Source organism: Pseudophryne corroboree, chromosome 3, assembly GCF_028390025.1.
Source record: "Pseudophryne corroboree isolate aPseCor3 chromosome 3, aPseCor3.hap2, whole genome shotgun sequence".
In the NCBI taxonomy this organism is placed as follows: Eukaryota; Metazoa; Chordata; class Amphibia; order Anura; family Myobatrachidae; genus Pseudophryne; species Pseudophryne corroboree.
The window spans coordinates 618841825-618859038 of NC_086446.1; the positions used below are offsets into that span (position 1 = coordinate 618841825).

At 44.4% G+C, this 17214-nt stretch overlaps 1 protein-coding gene across 1 annotated transcript; it reads left to right on the forward strand.

Moving 5' to 3' along the window:
* The first annotated feature begins 2773 nt into the window (after window positions 1–2773).
* Window positions 2774–4777, forward strand: FGFBP3 (fibroblast growth factor binding protein 3). The gene is made up of 2 exons (XM_063963705.1): window positions 2774–2880; window positions 3528–4777. The coding sequence occupies exon 2, from the start codon at window positions 3623–3625 to the stop codon at window positions 4358–4360; it is 738 nt and encodes a 245-aa protein (XP_063819775.1). The 5' UTR covers window positions 2774–2880; window positions 3528–3622; the 3' UTR covers window positions 4361–4777.
* The last annotated feature ends 12437 nt before the right edge of the window (window positions 4778–17214 follow it).

A 17214-nucleotide genomic window follows, 5' to 3' on the forward strand; every position in this document is an offset into this window, starting at 1 on the left:
GCGCCTCTTTTTTTCTTTGCGTCATGTGCTGTTTGGGGAGGGTTTTTTGGAAGGGCCATCCTGCGTGACACTGCAGTGCCACTCCTAGATGGGCCCGGTGTTTGTGTCGGCCACTAGGGTCGCTTATCTTACTCACACAGTCAGCTACCTCATTGCGCCTCTTATTTTCTTTGCGTCATGTGCTGTTTGGGGAGGGTTTTTTGGAAGGGACATCCTGCGTGACACTGCAGTGACACTCCTAAATGGGCCCGGTGTTTGTGTCGGCCACTAGGGTCGCTAATCTTACTCACACAGCTACCTCATTGCGCCTCTTATTTTCTTTGCATCATGTGCTGTTTGGGGAGGGTTTTTTGGAAGGGACATCCTGCGTGACACTGCAGTGACACTCCTAAATGGGCCCGGTGTTTGTGTCGGCCACTAGGGTCGCTTATCTTACTCACACAGTCAGCTACCTCATTGCGCCTCTTTTTTTCTTTGCGTCATGTGCTGTTTGGGGAGGGTTTTTTGGAAGGGCCATCCTGCGTGACACTGCAGTGCCACTCCTAGATGGGCCCGGTGTTTGTGTCGGCCACTAGGGTCGCTTATCTTACTCACACAGTCAGCTACCTCATTGCGCCTCTTTTTTTCTTTGCGTCATGTGCTGTTTGGGGAGGGTTTTTTGGAAGGGACATCCTGCGTGACACTGCAGTGCCACTCCTAGATGGGCCCGGTGTTTGTGTCGGCCACTAGGGTCGCTTATCTTACTCACACAGTCAGCTACCTCATTGCGCCTCTTTTTTTCTTTGCGTCATGTGCTGTTTGGGGAGGGTTTTTTGGAAGGGCTATCCTGCGTGACACTGCAGTGACACTCCTAAATGGGCCCGGTGTTTGTGTCGGCCACTAGGGTCGCTTATCTTACTCACACAGTCAGCTACCTCATTGCGCCTCTTTTTTTCTTTGCGTCATGTGCTGTTTGGGGAGGGTTTTTTGGAAGGGCCATCCTGCGTGACACTGCAGTGCCACTCCTAGATGGGCCCGGTGTTTGTGTCGGCCACTAGGGTCGCTTATCTTACTCACACAGTCAGCTACCTCATTGCGCCTCTTTTTTTCTTTGCGTCATGTGCTGTTTGGGGAGGGTTTTTTGGAAGGGACATCCTGCGTGACACTGCAGTGCCACTCCTAGATGGGCCAGGTGTTTGTGTCGGCCACTAGGGTCGCTTAGCTTAGTCATCCAGCGACCTCGGTGCAAATTTTAGGACTAAAAATAATATTGTGAGGTGTGAGGTATTCAGAATAGACTGAAAATGAGTGGAAATTATGGTTTTTGAGGTTAATAATAATATGGGATCAAAATGACCCCCAAATTCTATGATTTAAGCTGTTTTTTAGGGTTTTTTGAAAAAAACACCCGAATCCAAAACACACCCGAATCAGACAAAAAAAATTCGGTGAGGTTTTGCCAAAACGCGGTCGAACCCAAAACACGGCCGCGGAACCGAACCCAAAACCAAAACACAAAACCCGAAAAATTTCAGGCGCTCATCTCTAGTTGTTATGTGCCGTTCACCCGCCAGCCGTCCAAACACCTGATCGAGATCCGTGAAAGGAAGGGAGAAGTGGGGCGATTACCACTGCAGAGGATTGCCAGCACCGATCTCTCCCAACAGGACCCGGTCGATGTGAGACTATTGAAATATCTGTATGATGGCGTTTGCACTTTTTATTAATCCCTGAAATACTGTTGGAGTAATCAGGGGTTGTTTTTTTTTTAAATAAAATATACGTTTTTTAAATCAACTGACTTTGTGCCTGAGAGGACCTTTGCACCAGAGGGGAGTGAAAAGAAACCGTGATGTGCACGTGAGATTGATTTCTAATGTAAATCTATTTCTGATTGTGGGGCTGCATTTGAAGAGTTTAAAGAAACCATTATGTGCATGCAGGACTAAACTAATATGTAAGTTTGTCCCTATAAATATCTCTGTGCAGGATCCATATTACACTAATCGGTGTATGAAACTGCTTTAACTTACCTGAGAGCGCAAGAGGCTGGTTACTATTCTTTAATTCAGTATATATTTGTTGGAAGTGGGTGCTCCTTCTGTTTTCCAGCCACCTGCTTGCATTCAGGTGGAGCACAAAGGGAGATAAATCTGTATTTCTGTTGTACTACTGTGTGTTGTAATGTGTATAAGAATGTTTAATATGAATTGGAGGTAGTATTGTGAGGCCACAACCCTACCTTGTAAAACCACACCCCTTTTTGCGGCGCATACCTTGCTGTCCCTTTATGGGTTATGGGACGGAGGGCGCAAAATTATAGTTTGCAGGGGGACGCCGAACACCCTAGCACCGGCCCTGGCATATATATATATATATATATATATATATATATATATATATATATGAGAGAGAGATAAATATATAAGCAAATTACTACAGAGCTACTGAAAAATATGTCATAGCTATCAGCCATCTTTAATTTAACTGAGATTTTAGATTACTTTCACGTGAGCCATAATTATAAGCTGAGATTGATGTACAAATGTGTGTCTGCTGCAGTGTTGATTGCTTAATTATTCCACTTCTGCACGGAAAATCTCTAGGTACAGACATGTCTCTAGTGTACTGCAGTGACTTGTTATTTTACAGTCAGTCAAATATAGTAATTTATATTTTCAGTGGGTAGAAATTAAGCACATGTAGATAACTCATATGCCACACTAAAGCTGACTTTGTTTTCTCAGTTCACTCCATTGCAAAAGTGTGTTGGTGCATGGAGAATTACAGGGAGGGGCAAAGAGTGACCATGGCCCCTCCTGCCCCATTCATAACACACACTTGTAATGCACCCTTCTATAGAGTCCCCAGAGGTGTCTTCCAACGTGTCACCAGTATCTGGTAAGACTGACTAAATTGCTTTGTGTGCTGTGTTTATGCTGCTTGTGTTTTGGTTATTATATTTTATTTATTGGTTTTACGTTCAGTGTAGTTTTGTTGTGTCTTTGTTGTATAGTGCAGAGTTTGTAATACTGCTCTTCTAATTATATTGTTTAATAAGATTATAGATTATATTTTTAATGGTATTCATTTGAAAAATGAATAATACATGCCTGCAAAGGGCATATCCATTGTAAATGGCAGGGGGATTCATTTGCAAGGACATATGCATAAGATATGTCCTTGCTCATTTGGCACTGTCATTCATTTGATATGAAATTGTTCCTTCCAGTGAGAACCTCAGTAAACTTTTAATTTTAGTGTCCTCTTTTATGTGCTCTTTGTGCTGGACTGAAAAAAAGTGTGATTTGTAACTGAATACTGCACTTTTTCTGTAATCTCATTTTGCTTGCCATTTGCATGAACTTGTAAATCTTTTAAAGATCTCCTTTGTTCTCGTAAACTCTTGCATTACTTTTCACATGTTTTCAGCCCTCTGGGATCATTGGTGTGATTTTCAATCATTAATTTCTTTATTCCAAGTTTATTCCAAGTTTTACAGCCAACGTCTCTGTAATTACCCAGTTTTTCTGCTCTGTCTCTTTCAGGAATGCCAAAGAGTTTGTACTCCAAGTACGGTGCTGATTACTAATGCTTGGGTGCCTTTGAATCACAAACCATCCAGCTACACTGATCTAATGAGATGAGGCACTCCAGTGTTATTTCATTCATTTTTCTGGTCAACTGCCTGAGCACTTTTCAAGTGCTGGGCAAAAATGACAAAAAAGCCAGCAAGAGGGGAGAGACTGAAACCTTCATACGGTCTGGGCAGTTTGCAACCAAACAAAAACATGGGTGCACTTGGGAAATCGGTGGGAATGCAACAGTAAGCCTATCGCTAAAATGCAATGAGCCAGATGGTAGCAGCTACAATTGCACTTATGAAGGGGAGCCGCATCAGTGCCCATTGTACGTCATGAAAGCCAAACAGTACTGGAAGCAGATCCTTGGGAAATTTAAGAAAATGAAAAACGCCTGTGAAGATAAGAGCTTGAGGTCACGTCTGTGCAAAAAAGCGGAAGGTGCAAAGTCCCAGCTGACAAAGATTGGTGGAGAAGCTACGGCAGAAACAGGGAAAGGCAAAACCAAAGGGAAAGGTCATTTAAAGGAACCTGGAAAGAGTCCAGAGGAAAGACCAAAAGATCCAGAAGTTAACAGCAATGTTGGTACAGAGAAGAAATCCGGATCCCGAAAAAAGAAACCGGACACAAAATCCAATGAGAAGCCACATCCATCCAATTCCCCAGCTGCTCTTGATCTCACCACAGCCAGAGAAGTTAATGATGATATTGTAGAGTTGAATGAGAATTTGGCTGATGCCTACTGTGCTGAAAAGTGGCACTCCGTGTGTTCTTTCTTTGTTAATTTCTGGAATGGCTGAATCAAAGCTCAACATGGGGTAGAAATATGATCATTTAGAGCTATTTAAATCAAGACCCCAATGCAGGAATTCATGGCTAATGCCTTTGGACTGCTTGTTACCTAACATGACTTACAAATCTCTCAGTACTAAAGAAAAAAAGTAATAATAAAACAGAGTACAAGTGTAGACTTGTCTGCATTCACAGTGTGGTGATTACAGACATATCTTATTTAGAGTATTTTCTATTTGGACTAATGTAAGAAACCATTCATTGACTTTAGCAGTATATTCATGTATTTTTCTATTATGGTTTTTTAATTTACAGTAATTAGAATGTCAATGCACTGTATTTCATTGTCTTTAAAATATTTATCTTTGTTTAGACCTGTGCTATAGTGTGTGGATGTATAAAATAAAAGCAATTGGTATACAGATCATTCATTGCAATCATTTAGTACCAATAACAAATTTCCAATGTTGTGAAAAAAAACTTTTCTTAAGGAATAGGCTACAGCAAGACACAGGAGGAGGCACAATGCACAATAAGAAAGCATAAGCTAGACTTGTATTTCACATATCACAAGGTCAGCTAAAGTACTGTAACTACAAAAAGCATCAGTTTGGGGGGGGGGGGGGATAGTAAAACAAAAAACACCAGGAATGTACAAATAACAACCATGCAATAAGTCCCAAATTTTGGTAAAAATCACTATGATTATAATACTATGTATTTATTGTTAGTTATATAGCACACATTATGCAGCGACGTACATAACATATTTATTCATTCACATCAGTCCATGCCCCAGTGGAGCTTTAAAATCTATATTCTTTTCCACATATGTACATAAACACACACACACACACACACACACACACTGCATATATTTATTTTTTATATGTATTTTTATTTTTTTGTAACTCAAATTACCTACCAATATGTTCTTGGAATGTGGGAGTAAACAGTAGTACCAAGAAAAAAACACAATCAATCACAGGGTAACATACAAACACTGTACAAATAAGGTCCTCGCTGGTAGTTGAACTCATGAGCTCTGTATAGTAAGGCAGTAATGCTAACCACTATACAACTGTGCTGTCCATGTTTTCTCTAATTTGAGAGGACAGTGCCGGCAGGTAGTGTCGAGAATATAGATAAATGCTAATAAAATACATCGTAAATGTATCACCTGTTGTTTAGATATGTAATTTTTTGGTAAAATGCTTAGCGACAGCATCACTTGCAATTTATTAAAAACGTTATATAGGTGATCATGCGGGATGCAGTCAATATACCGGCTGTCGGGATCCCATAGTTTAGGAAACCGATGCCGGAATCCTGACATCTGCTAAAATATAAATGCCCGTAACCCTGACAAACACTGAGTATTCCCACTTGGTTGGTGGGTCCATGCCGCCAACCGAGTGGGAATAGAACCTGTGGCGAGCGAAGCGAGCCACCAAGCCCAATGCGTAGCGAGCCCACAAAGGGACTCGCTGCTGGGATATCGCCAGATGAGATGCCGCTGTCAGTATAGTGACAGCCGGCATCCCATCTGCCGGGATATCATATGTATTCTGATCATTTTATATATGCCCGGCATACGCGCATGCAGGGGGCGGTTTCTGAGTACCTAGAAACCCCCCCTGGCCGCCGATCCATCAGCGCTGCTGTCCGTTTTTTTTTTTTTTTTTAGGAGAAGCTTATATGCAGCAGCTCCCTCCTCCTTACACTGTCCGAGTGACAGTGAGAACCTGGCTGCTGGCTGCCTGTAGGGGGAGCTGCAGCGGAAGCGCGCAGCTCCTCTCAGGCAGTTCAAGGGGCAATGAGACATCACAGAGCTGCTAGGTGAGGCAGTGGCTACTGTCTACGGCTCCCACTGTGTAAGTGTATGTGACTGCAGAAGCAAGGTGCGTCTCTCACATACTATATGTGTGTGGGGGCAAGGGGGATTTTATAATACATTTTACCAATTACTGAAGCAATTTGTGAGTAGCCGTGTGTATAAGGCGAGGAGGGGGTTCTGCAGACTGTTAATGGGTGTGTCTATTGCTATGTAAATGTATAGTGTGTGTGTAACTATATATATTTATGCAGTGTGTGTAACTATGTATGTACAGTATGCTGTGTGCATGTATAATGTGTCTGTATGTATATATATCAGTGCCGTAACTAGGTGTGTGCCGATGGTGCCTTGCGCACAGCGCAAATGCACTGAAGACGCACCATCGTGCATCACACCCGCTGGCCCAGACAGCTGAAGGCGGCGCCGCCTGTGTCCCGCTGACGGCGGCGCCGCCTGTGTACTGCTTAAGTCACCGCCGCCCGCCCGTGCTCCCCCCGGAAGCCGCCGCAACTTCCTCTGAAGCCGCCGGCTGGCTGCGCACTCGACTGCCCGCCCATCCGCCCGCCCAACGTCCTCTGAAGGTGCCGGCCGCGCGCTCGCTCGCCCACCCGCCCGGCCGGCTGGCTGGCCGGCCAACTTCCTCTGAAGCCGCCGCTGCCGCTCGCATGCCTGGGTCCCACTGAACCAGCTGCTGCTGCGGCTCAGCGGAATCTGTGTGACAGGGATCGGATTCTGCTCTCTCTGGCCCAGCGGCTGCCCGCCCCCCCCCCCCCTCTGCAATTTGGAACTTGGAAGAGCCTGTGCTTCCTGTCTGACCTGTCTGGTTAGTAAATACAGGGGCAAACGCAGGATTTACTGGGAAGGGGGGGAGGACTCTGTCTGCCGTAATGTGTAAAAGGGGGACAATGTCTGCCGTAATGTGTAAAAAGGGGGACAATGTCTGCCGCAATGTGTAAAAAGGGGAACGCTGTCTGCCATAATATGTAAAAAGGAGACGATGACTTACGTAATGTGTAAAAAGGGGACGATGTCTGCCGTAATGTGTAAAAAGGGGACGATGTCTGCCGTAATGTGTAAAAAGGGGACGCTGTCTGCCGTAATGTGTAAAAAGGGGACGCTGTCTGCCGTAATGTGTATAAAGGGGGGCGCTGTCTGCCGTAATGTGTAAAAAGGGGACGCTGTCTGCCGTAATGTGTAAAAAGGGGACGCTGACTGCCGTAATGTGTAAAAGGGGCTCTACCTGGTATAGTGGTGCTACTGTGCGGTGTAATTTGAATAATGGAGACTACTGTGCACCGTAGTATGAATTGGTATTATTTTGTGGCCACACCCTTTTTACATGAAGCCACGCCCCTAATTTTTACATAGGGTGGGGGGGTGCCAATGCCGTTTCTTGCACACAGCACTAAAATGCCTAGTTGCGGCACTGATATATATATATATATATATATGTATATACAATACAAACAATTACCGGCACTCCACCTTAGAAAATGATGCCTCCGGTGCCCTCCAGCTAATGTAGCAGTATATGTAAGGGGTGAAATGGCGGCACTCGGCGAGGACTTCGTCAGCCAAAGAATGAGACAGTAAGACCGTCTGAGCTTGTTAACAAGCTCAGACGGTCTTACTGTCTCATTCTTTGGCTGACGAAGTCCTCGCCGAGTGCCGCCATTTCACCCCTTATATATATGTATATATATATATTCTGTGTGCATGTATAGTGTGTATGTATATGTGCTGTGTGCATGTATAGTGTGTCTAACTATTTATGTATGCTGTATGCATGTGTTCTGTGTGCATATATACTGTGTGTATGTATATATGCTGTATGTATGGTGTGTGTGTGTGTATATGTATATATGCATATATGCTGTGTGTATGTATATATACTGTATGCATGTATACTGTGTGTATGTATATATGCTGTATGCATGTATACTATGTGTATACTGTGTGCATATGTGTGCCTGTATACTGTATGTATGCTGTGTGCATATATATATATATATACACACGCTGTGTGTATGTACAGTGAGTGTGTGTATGCTGTGTGCATATGTGTGCTTGTATACTGTATGTATGCTGTGTGCATATATATATATATATATACACGCTGTGTGTATGTACAGTGAGTGTGTGTATGCTGTGTGCATGCATACTATGTATGTATGTATGTATGTATGCATGTATACTGTGTGTATGTATATATGCCGTGTGCATGTATACTGTGTGTATGCTGTGTGCATGTATACTGTATGTATGCTGTGTGCATATATATATATATACATATACACACACTGTGTATGTACAGTGAGTGTGTGTATGCTGTGTGCATGCATACTATGTATGTATGTTTGCATGTATACTGTGTTAGTATGTATGTATGTATAGTGTGTGCACGTATACTGTATGTGTATGTATGATGTGTGCACGTATACTGTGTGTATGTATGATGTGTGCATGTAAACTGTGTGTACGTATGTATGCTGTGTTTGTAAGTATGCTACTATTCTGTATGTGTGTGTATATGTCTATGTACAGAGGTTGTGTGTGTGTGTGTGTGTGTGTGTGTGTGTGTGTGTGTGTGTGTGTGTGTGTGTGTGTGTGTGTGTGTGTGCAGTGTGCTGGCTACTCAATTACGAACACACACACGTACGGAACCCCCCCCCCCATGAAAATCCTGCGTTTGCCACTGCCCGGGAGGGAGGACTGTGATTTAAATGGTTTCTAATTTCTTTAACTTTAATTGACACCATGTACTATATTGCCTTTAAAAAAATGTTACTTTAAATCCTGCCTAAAGACTGCCAAACATTTCTTGTTGATAATAAACCCCTAGCTCTTAATCAGCCACTTTTTCAGGAATGAATACAATGGAAGAGGGGATATTAGATAGTTGGGCATAAGTACATAAGGAGAGTGGCAGCACCACCTGAAAAGGGTATGTGACCTTGTGAGAGCCCAGCTGATGTTAATAAAAGGGGGCTTGACGTTGCCGGAAGCCCCTGATTAATCCCCCCCACCCCAGTGGCTCTGGATGCACTGCCAGCTCCTTCTCAGTCACAGGAGCCAAGTGCTGCTGGATAATGTTACACTGCAGTATCCGGCTTCTGTCATGGTGGAGGAGCACCCCCCTTGTGATACCCCTGCAGGAGGAGCACAATTACTAACAGAAATTTTAACTCACAATGCATAGGTAGACATGAGTGTAAGGCTTGGGCCACACATGGCATTTTCGCCGGCCCCATTTCGCAGGACCCGTTCAGTGTGTAGGAGGCTGCACATGGTCGTCTATCTGGCCGTCTACACATACAGATGGAGCCCTCCTCATCTATCATTTTAATAGGATTAATTGAGCCACGGCAGTCGGATCTAATCCCCTGCTGTATTGTTCTCTCTGTATTGTACTGCAGTTGAGAACAATAGATGAAAGGCTTGTGCTAATAAGCCTTGGTGCACCTAGGTGCAGCGGAGAAGCCTAGATAAGCGAGGCTCCATCAGTGCCACACACGCCTGATCTAACCGGCCGGTTGAGCAGGCTAACTGGACGACCGGATTTAAAGTACATTAGAATGTATGTGTTCTACTTTAAATTCTGTTGTGGCACTGGCCGGATCCTGTTCTGTCACATCCGGCAAAAAGGCTATGTGTGAATCCAAAAAGGCTCCTTCCTGTTGAACGAGTCCTGCGAAACAGGTCAGGCGAAAACGTTACGTGTGGCCCAATCCTAAGGTGTAAGTAATGGTTTGAAAAACAACACTAATGGTTATAGTGATTTACAGGCTTGTTATTGGGTATAGCACAGAGGGCCTAATTCTGAGTTGATCGCAGCAGCAATTTTGTTAGCAGTTGGGCAAAACCATGTGCACTGCAGGGGGGACAGATATAACATGTGCAGAGAGAGTTAGATTTGGGTGTGGAGTGTTCAAACTGAAATCTAAATGGCAGTGTAAAAATAAAGCAGCCAGTATTTACCCTGCACAGAAACCAAACACCCCACCCAAATCTAACTCTCTCTGCAAATGTTATATCTGCCCCCCCCCCCCCTGCAGTGCACATGGTTTTGCCCAACTGCTAACAAAATTGCTGCTGCGATCAACTCGGAATTACCCCCAGAGTGTGGTGAGCAGGGTTGGACTTGCTGGGAGGGGGGCCACCGCCTCCTCTGGGGATCATGTTCCAGACTGCGTACTTGAATTATACATGATGCATATGTTACATTATACTGCACAGAACTATAGTGTATTTTGTACAGTGCCCTGCTGTTATTAATCTTGTGCACTAGCAGTATTTACTATATATATTTATCAAGGGCTCAGACCATGCACTCTATGATGGTTAGCCAAACCTCTGTGGTGGCTGGCCACAACCCTAAGCATGGGCCCCTACCACTGCATTCCCCCGCTGGGCTCTTCATGCCCCAGTCCAACACTGCTGGTGAGTCTGCCCAACCCTTTGTTTCATGTACCAGGATCAGACTGTGTCCGTATGGACGACTTTAATTTTATTTATGTTTATTTTCCTGTTGAAATATAATGACAGTTGGTCTGATATCTGACCCCTTCCACCTGTATCAGAAATGCACAAGACAGTGAGGGGATAGTTATAGAGACAATGTGGGAAGGGTGGAGAGGTTGTGAGAAAATGTTCAGGTGGGGAGAAAGAGCAAAGGGGTGGACAAAGTGAGAAAGAAATGTGGGTAGAAAGTGCTGGGGTTGAGAGACAGTGTGGAGGGAGGGGATTGAGGGTGTATAGAAGGTGTTAGAAGGAGAGAAAGAGAGGGGGTGGTAGAGACAGAGAGAAATTATCTACATAACAATTGTGTAAAATTGTACTGTTTCCTTAATGTTCACACCCCAAAGGCTCCCATGGAGAGTGAGATGGGACCAGTGCTGAAAGTAGGGTTGTACGAGGTGGTACGGAGTACCATTGAGAAATATGGTGGTGGTACACAGAACCACCAGCCCACCACTGGGGCATCATTTATAAGGGGCATGTTTGTGTGTGGGACATAAAATGGTGTCAGTGGCATTAACTGTGTGTGGCATAATATGTAATAGACATTACGGTGTGTGGTATAATATGTAAGGCATTACGGTGTGTGGCGTAATGTGTAATGGGTATTACAGTGTGTGGCATAATGTGTAATGGGCAGTACGTTGTACGGCATAATGTGTAATAAGCATGTCGGTGTGTGGCATAATGTGTAATGGCCATTACGGTGTTTGGCATAATGTGTAAGGGGCATTATGGTCTGTGGCATAATGTGGCCATGCCCCTATTGTCATGTAGCCACTCCCCTAGTTTTGTGTGACCACGGCCCCTCATGACACATGACCACATCCATTTTTACTATGCATCTCACTAAGAAAAAAATTCTACTTGCACCACTGGATGGGACAGACCTTAGAAAAGGAGGACCGGGCCCACCAGGTGCACAACTGTCCGCATTCCCTAAGGTCAGCGGCATTGTAATGAGTCAAATTGACTCATTATAAGCCGCCTGTGTGTGCCGGATCGAGGAGAGGAGCAGTTCCGGGGGCAGGCAGGGAAGGAGGAGGAGGGAGGGGGAGGAGGGAGCCGCAGCAGCACACTGTAATTGGTGGTGGCGGCGCTGCAGCTGTCCCTCTCCTTACACATAAGCTGACCGCTGCCGCTGTGAATGCTGGGATGCGCTTCCCTCATCCCAGCATTCACAGTGGCGGCGGCCAGCCAATGTGGAAGGAGAGGGACAGCTTCATGCGGCGGCGCCACCAATCACATTGCGCTGCTGCGGTTCCCTCCATTCCCTCCCTCCTCCTCCTTCCTCCTCCTTCCCTGCCTGCCCAGGATCTGCCAGCAGCTGCTGCGCCGAGGAGCCTGACTGCCTAGGCCAGCAGAGATACAGTAAGTATCATCTATTCTGACTGATTGTCTGTCTGTCTATCTATCCTGTCTGTCTGCCTTAATGTGTAAAAAGGGGACACTGTCTGCTGTAATGTGTAAAAGGGGGTACTGTCTTCCGTTATGTGTAAAAAGGGGGATGCTGTCTGCCGTAATGTGTAAAAGGGGGGACTGTCTGCCGTAATGTGCAAGAAGGGAATGCTGTCAGCCGTAATGTGTTAAAACGGGATGCTGTCTGCTGTAATGTGTAAAAAGGGGGACTGTCTTCCATAATGTGTAAAAAGGGGGGCGCTGTATGCCGTAATGTGCAAAAAGGGGGACTGTCTTCCGTAATGTGTAAAAAGGTGGCTGCTGTCTGCTGTAATGTGTAAAAAGGGGGCCTGTCTTCCGTAATGTGTAAAAAGGGGTGCACTGTATGCCGTAATGTGCAAAAAGGGGGACTGTCTTACGTAATGTGTAAAAAGGTGGACACTGTCCGCCGTAATGTGTAAAAAGGGGACGCTGTCTGCTGTAACGTGTAAAAAGGGGATCTACCTGGTGTAGTGGTGCTACTGTGCTGCGTAATTTGAATAATGGAGACTACTGTGCATCGTAATATGAATTGGTATTATTTTGTGGCCACACCCCTTCCCTATGAAGCCACGCCCGATATGTTTTGCGCGCGCCTACAGTGCTCACAGCCTTTTTTTTACAAGGAGGGGGGCGCCGAGCCGTTTCTTGCAGACAGCGCTAAAATGTCTAGTTACGGCGTTGCCACCAGGGTTAGTATTGTAGAGAAGGGGTCAGGAGAGAGTTATGATGGGGAGAAGCCAAGACAGTGGGGAGGAGAAAGACAACAGACAGAGGTGGGACAAACCTGTGAGGGGTGGACCTAAGTAGAAAGAGTCATAAAAGCCATGCAATGCCAGGTGTTACAGTAAATATATGACCATGTTGCACATTACTGGCAGAGGGCCATGGCAGCTGCAGAGGTAGGTGTATAAGCAGATAGGAGCTGTGGCAGCAGCTTCATGTGGATCTGAGCAGGGGCATAGCCAGAACTTTGTGGGCCCCATAGCAACATGAAGGAACCCCTCTTCCAATGCTTCTAGATACACTTCTCCATAGCAGTTAATGTTATGCCCCATAATAATACCATAGTTCATTTTCTTAATGAACCGCATGTGCCCTAGTTAAGTTTCTTAACCATAGTAGTGCCTTACTTAATTTTATGTGTCATAGTTGTACCCTAGTTTATTCTATGAACCATAGGGAGGAATCCAATTGGGTGCAAGGTTTAGCGAGGTAAAAAAAACCTCGGGAGGTTCCATGGCTGCAGTGAGGTGCAAGGGCTGTTGGGAGATGTAGTTCTCCCAGCAGCCAGCTCCGGGTGGGATTACACAACAGGGGGTCTTCACACACAGCAGGGGTCAGGCTCATACACACACAGTCATACACACTACCACACACTCACACACACTCCACACACCTCACATACTCACCACTGCTGCATAGAACCAGTTTCCAATGCTGGATGAAGAAGACACCGCTTTAGAAGGTGAGTAATTACTGACTAATTAAGCTAAATGGAAACTTCCAATTACTTAATTAGTCCCTTTGGGGTGCCACCATGGTCCCACAGCAAGTCCCTAAAATTAGCAACCCTTTTTATAGAAATCACTGCATCCAACTTTCTGAGTTCTAATTGAATACCAAAACCTCGCTGCTGACAGTGTCCTCACTTCATATTATGCCACATTACAGTGTCCCAGTTCATATGACGCCACACTATATTGCCTCCAGTTCATATTGTGCCACATTACAGTGCCCCTAGTTTATATTATGTAGCATTATAAATAATGCCCTCTAATTCATATTTATACCACATTACAATTAGCAAGTCTAGGGGCGTAGCTAGATATAATGTAGGCTCCAAGGCAAAATTTTGTAAGGGCCCCTATTTACCACCCAATGGAGAAAAATGTATATAACACCTGTAACTGTGACAGGGAAGGTTGCCCCTCTCTGCACTAGGCCCCATAGCAGCTGCACTCCCTGCACCTATGGTAGCTACGCCCTTGGATCAGAGCATTTAATCAGTGCACCTTACAAATTAGCTGCCAGCAAGAAGCAACAGGCCTCTTAACATGAGGCAGGAGACTATGGAATATGGGGGTCATTCCGAGTTGATCACTCGCTGCCGGTTTTCGCAGCGCAGCGAACAGGTTACTACTGTGCATGTGTATGCACCGCAATGCGCAGGCACGTTGTACGGGTACAAAGCGGATCGTTGCTGGGTGATGGATTTAATGAAGAATCCATTTGCACAGCCGATCGCAAGGAGATTGACAGGAAGAAAGCTTTTGTAGGTGGCAACTGACCATTTTCAGAGAGTGTTTGGAAAACGCAGGCGTGTCCAAGCATTTGCAGGGCAAGTGTCTGACGTCAATTCCGGGACCAAAAAGACTGAAATGATCGCAAGGGCTGAGTAAGTCCACAGCTACTCAGAAACTGCAAAAAACTTTTTCGTCCCACTCGGCTGTGCAAACGCGCTGCGGCTGCACACGCGTTTGCACACTTGCATAGCGAAAATACACTCCCCCCCCATGGGAGGCGACTATGCGTTTGTATGGCTGCTAAAAGTAGCTAGCGAGCGATCAACATGGAATGAGGGCCTATATGTACTACAGAAGGTTGCAAATTATGTGAAGCAGCGCAATATTAGCAATTTCAGATATAACTTTAGAGTTGTAATAATTTAAAGCTGCAAACCAAATTGTTTTGCCTTTTAAACTATTGCCACTGTAATCTGCAGATTAGATATCTGAAATAATACTTCACATAACTAAAAAACTTATTACAGTACATATGCACCCATGGGTTATCCCAGACTGCAGGATTCACTAGGATGGATTTTGAGTGGGTCGGATATTAGTTAATACTTAGTTGTCCATAAACTGAATTATATTGAGGTACAGTCAGAGCTGGATTAAGGCAGGGGCGACGGGGTGGCCGTAACGGGGCCCCCTCACACTTCATTTTGAATTGCAGATGTCAACCTATTACGCTGGCCTGTCAGCAGGCATTAACTCCATGGCTGGGGACCATGCTGGCGCTGCTGGTGGCAGGGATGGAGGAGACTCCAGGGCGGAGTGGATGGACTTACTGCTTGGGGTAAAGGTACGCGACAGCTATGAGGCCTCTTTTCTAGTGTATACATATTTAACCTAGTAAGCCTTTCCTCATACTCCAGTGTCTCTAACCTTTTTATCAATTTAGTAGCTCGCCTTTGAACTCTTTTGAGCTCCCCGATATCTTTTTTTATAATATGGTGCCCAAAATTGAACAGAGTATTCCAGGTGCGGACGTACCAATGATTTGTACAGTGGCAGGATTACATCCTCGTCCCTTGTCACAATACCCCGTTTTATGCACGCAAGCACCTTATTTGCCTTCTTTGTAGCATTTTTACATTGTGTACTGTCATTAAGTTTATTATCTATAATCACCCCCAAATCTTTTTCTGCTACTGTTACCCCTATATTTTCCCCATTTAATGTGTAGCATGCAAGTTTGTTTTTTATCCCAAAATGCGTAACTTTGCATTTTTCTATATTGAACCTCATTCTCCATTTAGACACCCAGGTTTCCAGTTTAAACAAATCATTCTGTAGAGACTCCACATCGATTTCTGAATTAATTACCTTATACAGTTTAGTATCATCTGCAAAGATTGACACTGTGCTTTCCAGGCCAATTCCTAGATTGTTAATAAATATATTGAATAGTAGCGGCCAAGTACGGACCCTTGTGGTATTCCGCTGACTACTGGTGCCCAGCTGGAGCACATCCCATTGACCACTACCCGTTGTACCCTGTTATCCAGCCAGTTATTTATCCATGTACAAATAGTATTTCCTAGGCCAAGCTCCCTTAGTTTAATGATCAGTCTCCTGTGAGGCACTGTATCGAAGGCTTTTGCAAAATCTAAATAGACCACATCCACTGCTTTTCCTTGGTCAAGATTAACACTCACTTCCTCGTAGAAGCCAATTAAGTTAGTTTGACATGATCTGTACCTCACAAACCCATGCTGACTCTTGCTAATAATCTTAGTAGCCTGCAGATAATCGTCTATGATATCCCCCAAAATTCCTTCCCATATTTTACACACTATAGAGGTTAAACTGACCGGTATATAGTTACCAGGATGATTTTTAGATTACTTTTTAAACAACGGCACTACCTCAGCTATACGCCAATCCTTTGGTACCATTCCTGATCTAATTGAATTATAGAAAATCATGTATAGGGGTCTTGCTAGCTGTGATCTAAGCTTCATGATAACCTTCGGTTGAAAACCATCTGGGCCAGGTAATTTATTAACCTTTATCTTCTTAGTCTCTCCAGGACTAATTCCTCACTTAAACAAGCCTCTAACCAAGAGTCATTTCCTTCACTGTTGTTATGCACTACTACCGCCGTCTGATCATCCCTGGTGAACATTAGATTTAAATGCTTTAAAAGCACGCCTCTTTTTAGCCATTGTTTCTTTGACCTCCTTGTTAAGCCACATTGGCTTATGTTTAGTACTCCTGCGTTTACTGGCCATGGGTATGAATTTGTGAATATTGCTATCAAGCAACCCTTTTAAAGCATCCTACATTTCCGATGTGTCTTTACCATGAAACACGACTTCCCAGTCAATGTCGTTTAGTGCCTGCCTCAGCATACTGAAGTTAGCTTTTCTATAGTTAAATGTTTTGGTTGATCCTTTATAGCTTTGTTTTTTTAAACTAATGTCGAATGAGATCATATAGTGATCACTGTTTCCCAAGGTCTCCCCAACTGTAATGTTTGATATAATGTCCACATTATTGGTAATAACTAGGTCCAGAATATTATTACCTCTGGTTGGGTCCTCAACTAATTGAGACAAGTATTGATCCTTTAACGTATTTAAGAACCTATTGCCCCTAGCTTTTACACATGAATCGTTACTCCAATTTATATCAGGATAGTTAAAGTCCCCTGTCAATAGGATGTCCCACATTTCCGCTGCTTTTACAGTTTGCTGCAAGAGTTGTTCTTCCTCATGTATGCTGATAATCCGGCTCTTTATAGCACGTGCCAATGACTAGTTTTTTTGTTTCAATGCCC